Raw genomic sequence first — 6,122 nt, 5'->3', positions numbered from 1 at the left:
TGCCGCCCGCCCCTTCCGGCGGAACGCCGCGCGTTCTGTCCGCCGGTGGCCGGCCCGGGCGGCACCAAGCGGCCCCGCCGTGGAGCTCGCCTGCGCCTGCTCCCGGCCCTGGCGTCCAGCCTGCGGTGGACGGGGTTTGCTTCAGGCGTGGGAGCCTCCAGCTACACTCGTCTTCAGTTTCCTCCCGGCAAAAGATTCTGTGCCGCTGCCTTGTGCGGACACTGCAGTGTAGCACCCGATCTCACAGCCCCAAGACTTGTTCTGACACTCCAGAGTGTTTTACGTCTTTAATAAATGTCACTCCTCCGAATAGTTAACATCTGCAGTTCTTCGGCTGAGCTTTCGTCAACAGAGCTCTGAGTTTATTTCAAGCTACTGTCATTTCTTGGTGTTAGCAGAGCATGTGCTGCTCCTCTTATCCAGGGAAGGCAATTGTGGAGATAGGTCTTGGCTCTGATGCCGAGTGTTCTAGTCGCAGCATATGGCTGGACAACCGTGGTTTCTGTAGTGGTGGAGAGAGGTACTGGCATGAGTTGGTGGGGGCATCAAGACTGCCATATTCTGATGGCTTAGAGTGACATTGGCTGAACTCCTGAACCTTTATTGCTTCCCTGTTTTCGCCTTTAAAAATGAGTGTAATGCCTATGTGGTGGCCAGCTGACTTCGGTGGAAACTTCTGAAATGGTGCGGGGGCAGCCAAACCCAGCCCCACCAGCCCACAGCGCATGACGAGTCCTGACAGGAGTCCTGTCACAGCCTGGCAGTCCCTTGTCCACAGCCAGCTTTCCTTTATCAGCTTGCTTGCTGCATGAGCGCTTTTCCTGGCCTGTCCTTTCACCAGAAGAAATGCGGAAAAACCAGTTCTGTGGTTAATTGCTGCACTTCCCTCCACGCCCATGGGGCAGGTCTCCTCCTCCTCCTCACTCCTCATGCACAGTCTGGGTGCACTTCAACCTCCAGCCTCTTTGCCCCTGCCTGTGCTCGGCCGGCTCAGGTGCACCGCCAGGCCTCTGTACCCTTTCCATTAACCTTAACCTTAGACTTCTCTTGCTTTCCTCTTTTCCCTCTGTCTGCCAGAGCTCGTCTCTCTGGTGGCTCCTTCTCACCTGGATAACGCAGTGGCTTGGCCTGCAGGTGCATAAAGTGCAGGCAGCTGCCCTCCCGGCCCTGTCCTGCCCTGCCCTGCCTGAAGGGATATCATTCCGAGGTGATGGCTGGAGGGAACGAGCGGAGCGTGAAGGCCCTGAAGGAAGTGTGGAAAAGAGCGGAGAACTCTTTGTGTGCAGACTGCGGGAAGCCAGGTGAGTCCCTGAAGGATGCTGGAGGAAGAGTTGGAGGCAGGGAGCTGGGGCTGATGGCTAGCAGCCACTTAGTGCTGGCTATCTGGACTGCGCAGGAGCCTCGGGTGGAGAGAAAGGGGAGGCATCGCTCTGGGTATTCATTTCCTCTCCCTGGAGGTGGGTTGGCAAGGGAGGAGGGAGAAGATGCTGCCTTAGCACTGGTGGGAAGAAGGACAGGGATGTAGGAATGCCAGACTAGCAGGGGCTGCATAGCTGCAGCACTGTGGGTTGTAGTCATGTCAGATCTCAAATGCAAATCAAGGTCATGCCCAGTCAGGACCTGACAGGAAAGCTCCCAGTGAAACCCTAACTGCTCCAGAAAGCAGGCATGATTCAGGAGGGCATTGTCTCCGCCATGACTCAGCTCTGAACTGACAACCTGCCACAGTTGCCTAGGAAATTTCCTTTCCTGACAGGCTTGCCCTCTCAGAAGGGTGCCCAGTTTGAGTGCTGCTAAAACACCCATCATACGCCCCCAAAAGGAGTGTATCACCCAAGCCAAATTAAGACTGGGCAAATTAGTACCATTTTGCCCTATTCAATTATTTCAGGAGAGTTTTAGATTCAAGGTTGTTTCCACTTCCTGAGCTAATTACTGTTAGGGGGTTGCTGTGATACACTAAACAGCTCCTGGGGTCTTTTCCCAGAGGTGGTTTCATTTTTGTCTGTGTGATCCTTTACACAAAGGGAGTTCACAGAGCACTTTGGAGTTTTTCAAGATATAGGTCATTAAAAATTCAGTCAAAGTGATTGGAACAAGGAATGAGGGACTAATAGCTGTGGTTTTTCCTGGCTGGCCTCCATGCCTCTGGTATTATTAATCAGCTGGGATGAAACTCTGGTTACCCAGCTCCCTGTTTCTCAGGACTACGTTCTGAGGTGAGGCATATCTCCCAGGGAAATTCGCCACTTCTTTATAATTATACCCTTTTCCATATTCTCAGATCCTGACTGGGCATCATCTACTTTGGGTGTCTTTATATGCCTCAGCTGTTCAGGAATTCACCGCAACATCCCTAGCATCAGCAAAGTCAAATCCCTGAAGATGGACTACTGGGATGATGCTCAGGTGCAGGTGAGATCTTTATCCCCATGGGTATGTCAGGTGGTTTGGACAAGGCTATGCACTCAGTGTCGTGGCAAAATCAGCCCTTTGACCTCACACAGTTGGAATGTAATGTGGTTTAATCAGTCCCTTTTCTATTCGTGATAATCTATCAGGGATGACTTCCCTTAACCCACTGGGAGAGGGAGGATACACTTGCCTTATATGTCTCCTCATACCCTTTTACTTTATGGCAAATGCAGAGCTCTTGGAATGTATCTTACTACTGTTTAGGATCTTTGTTACTTCAGATTACTCGTTTTGCACTTGCCAAGACCATCCAGCATCAATGTCTCCTCCTGATTTTAGCAGTCCAAGGGGAAAATCTTGGGCAATTCCATTCTCTGAGAAGAGTTTTCAGATATAATATGATCTCTGAAAAATGGCGTTTATCGGAACTTGACTTCTCCCTGTTACAGCCCCCTCAACTCACTAATCTTCAAGGGACTGAAAATATTTTCTGGAGATCCAAATAAAATAATCTGTGTCTTGTTGCTCCTTGGAAAAGGACTGAAGAGGTTTGGAATGTCCTTCCAGATGGCATTGCAGAGCTGTTGTTGAACTCTCCAGGAGACGTGGGGCATGGCAGCAAATCCACTGAATGCGTGTGCACCCAGCCTTACGGAAGTGACATTTATGGCACTCTGTCGATTCAGGTGCAATCAGTGGAATGTCTGAGAGTAGATGAGACCTTTGAGACCCACCTTCCTGCAGCCAGACTGCTGGGACGTTGCAATGGAGGGGAAAGAGAATGCTCCATTAGAGTTTGTTGTGCATGTAGCCCTGTAGTGGGTCAGGAAAGAAAAGGTCCACCATGAGTCTGCACCAAAGGCAAGGCACTAACTCTCTGTCTAACTCTGCAGTTTCTGGCCAAGCATGGGAATGCTGTGACTAAAGCCATATATGAAGCTCACATCCCTATTTACTATTACCAGCCAACCTACAATGACTGCCAGTAAGTTGCTGCATACAGAAGAAAAGGGGGAAGGGCAATTCTCTGTTCCTCTGATTCCTCTAGTTTGTTTCTGAGCAACCTGTCACCTCTCTCCATAGAGTGCTGAGAGAACAGTGGATACGGGCCAAATATGAACGTAAAGAATTTACTGAGCCGGGAAAACAGCTGCCATATTCTGATGGTAAGAGCAGAACACAGCATCAAAACATCCTGCCTGTTGCCTTTGCTGGAAACTTTTGAGCATCATGAGGTGTCTCCAGAAGTACTCCTGAGAACCCAACTGGTACTTACAGGGCTTAGTTTTGGGGGTGTTAAATTGTGGGCAACATAGGCTGGCACTGCCACAGGTTCCTTAAAAGCCTGGTGTTACCAGCTGGCATTTTTCAAAGGCATTTGGTGTCCTGGTGGAGACAGACATCTACAATAAGAAATTCCTGTCCTGCTGCATGCCACCCCCTCTAACCATGGCAGTTGTCCTTGAAATGCCACTGCCAGTCCTGTGACAAAGGGCATCAGAGCCCAAGGGCCTGCAGAGTCAAGCAGGAAGAGTTCTGGTCCCACACCAGAGTCTACACGGGCCAGGACTCTACTGTGCACAGGAGAAAGCTCTTACACTGTCAGAGATAGTAGTGGGAGCTGGACTAGGAGGTGGGAAGAATCTGGGAATGTCTTTTGGTGAGCTTTTATCTGCGCTGCAAACATGGGAACACCACCTTCAGTTGTAAGTCAGAGGTGAAGCATCTGAAGTGTTTATTCTCAGCCATAGTCCATCATGTGCTTTACCCCAGAGGGGTGGCTGGGCCCCGGGCTGCATGCAGCTCTCTGATGCCTACCATGCCTGTGGGGGAATGCTATTAAAAGTGGCTTTTCTGCTCCAAGGGGTGAAGGAAGGCATCCTTTGGAAGCGAGGTCGAGACAACGGGCAGTTCCTACCCCGCAAGTTCCTCTTGTCTGAGAGAGAGGGATGTCTGAAGTATTTCACCAAGCAGGATGTGAGTATGGTGGTCAACTCCCACCTCAGTGTGTACTCCACCCAGAGCAGCAGGGTCACAGAGACGTTCTGATTTCCTACGCGTGTTTCTGAGGTTGCCTTGCTCATCCCAGCTCAGGGATGATAACAGAACATGTCACTAAGGAGGTCCCCTTCCTACTGTCAGAGTGACTTTTCCTCATGTTCTCCCTTTGTGCTTCCCTCACTCCTGAGAAAAGGACTGATCTTTCACTTCACTCCTATTCATTTGCCTGAATGTATAATCCTGCACCATTCCTGGAACCAACCTCACCCCACTGTGAGTCAAGTTGGCAAAAACCTTTTCTCTAGTTGGTTTTGAGGAGGGCTATTTTCTGCTTGTTCATCTCTCTGAAATGAGCGGGTCAAGAGGTAAAATGCTGTCACAAGAGAGGGAATGGCTCAGGGTAGGGAGGAGTGGGACATGCCATCCAGAAGAACCTGGACAAGCTCAAGAAGTGGGCTGATATGAACCTCAGAAGGTTTAAAAAGCCAAGTGCAAGGTTCTCCACCTGGGTCAAGCCTCTGACCCTGCCTTACCCCACTTAGTCAGTAGCTCAGGTCTCTTTCCTTCTAGGATTGCTCATGCATGATCAATGCCATTCTGTTTTCAGGCCAAAGAACCCAAAATCAATGTTAAAATAGATGTCATCAATGCTACATTCCAGCCAGAGAAGATTGGGAACCCCAATGGCCTGCAGATCACCTATCTCAAAGAGAATAAGACCCGGAATATATTTGTCTACCATGAAAGTGGAAAGGTATCTGGTTTTAGCATCAAACACTGCAAAGCCATTGAGGTGCTTTGAAGAGCTGATATTAAATAGTGCGAAGCATGGGTAGGATGGGGTGTGTGAGATGCTGTAGGTAATAGGGTGGGGGTTCTGGCTCTGTGTTTTTGTATCTCTGAGAGAGTTTTGCTGCAGGGAGCAGGGCAGGAGCACTGGCTGAGTTGGTTTGTGTGGGAGGAGTTCTACAGAAGATGCGCTGCCTGTGCATGTGGGGAATGGGGCAGCTGTTCTGGCTGTGTGCATGTCAGGGAGATGCTGCGGAGGGAGAGCTGACTGTGTTTGTAGTTAACACAGGGCTGGGTGCAGCTGGGTGAATTGAGATGGCCCACTGTTGCTCTGGCTAAGCTTTCTGTCCTGTCCTGTTCCATTCTCAGGAGGTAGTGGACTGGTTCAATGCCATCCGCTCCGTGCAGTTCCATTACCTGAAGGTAGCATTTCCCATTGCCAGCGATAATGAGGTAAGGCAGCACTGGAGCGCCATGCCGAGTCTCCCGCTGCTTTTATGATAAAAGAGCTCATTAGTTACTATTATAACCCCAGGTACAGAAGTGGAAATTGCAGTGTAAAGATAGAGGGATGAGAAGGTGTTTTTAAAAGGGCTTGTGGTGGTCAGAAAACAGCCACTCTCTGCTGTTTCTGGGCACTTTGGAGGCAGAAGTGATGGCTAGCTAGGCAGTCTGGGAAATATAAATTTAGAAGGTATCCCCACTGCAACAGAAGGTGACTGAGTTTGGGGGAATAGAAGGGTGAGGGGGGAAATGAATAGCCAAGAAGCACAGCTAAGTGAATGTTACTCTTGCCATTTTGTCAGATTAAAAATCGTCTGACGAGAAACTTCTTGAAGGAGGGATACATGGAGAAGACTGGTCCCAAGGTGAGCTGCTATGGTAGAAAAAATCTAACAGAGGCCTGCCAGAGCACG

General features: G+C 49.9%; 1 protein-coding gene across 1 annotated transcript in view; it reads left to right on the top strand.

Moving 5' to 3' along the window:
- The first annotated feature begins 49 nt into the window (after positions 1–49).
- LOC103618078 (arf-GAP with dual PH domain-containing protein 1) overlaps positions 50–6,122 on the top strand; it is an 8,811-nt gene continuing 2,738 nt past the window's right edge. The window contains exons 1-9 of the mRNA XM_008636436.2: positions 50–994; positions 1,135–1,301; positions 2,285–2,415; positions 3,309–3,400; positions 3,499–3,581; positions 4,280–4,392; positions 5,024–5,170; positions 5,575–5,658; positions 6,012–6,074. Coding sequence (XP_008634658.2) covers positions 897–994; positions 1,135–1,301; positions 2,285–2,415; positions 3,309–3,400; positions 3,499–3,581; positions 4,280–4,392; positions 5,024–5,170; positions 5,575–5,658; positions 6,012–6,074 — 978 coding nt within the window. The 5' untranslated portion in view covers positions 50–896. The remainder of the gene's footprint in view (positions 995–1,134; positions 1,302–2,284; positions 2,416–3,308; positions 3,401–3,498; positions 3,582–4,279; positions 4,393–5,023; positions 5,171–5,574; positions 5,659–6,011; positions 6,075–6,122) is intronic.

Source organism: Corvus brachyrhynchos, unplaced genomic scaffold (genome assembly GCF_000691975.1).
Source record: "Corvus brachyrhynchos isolate BGI_N302 unplaced genomic scaffold, ASM69197v1 scaffold56, whole genome shotgun sequence".
Lineage (NCBI taxonomy): Eukaryota > Metazoa > Chordata > Aves > Passeriformes > Corvidae > Corvus > Corvus brachyrhynchos.
This window is presented reverse-complemented; position numbering and strand designations above follow the sequence as displayed.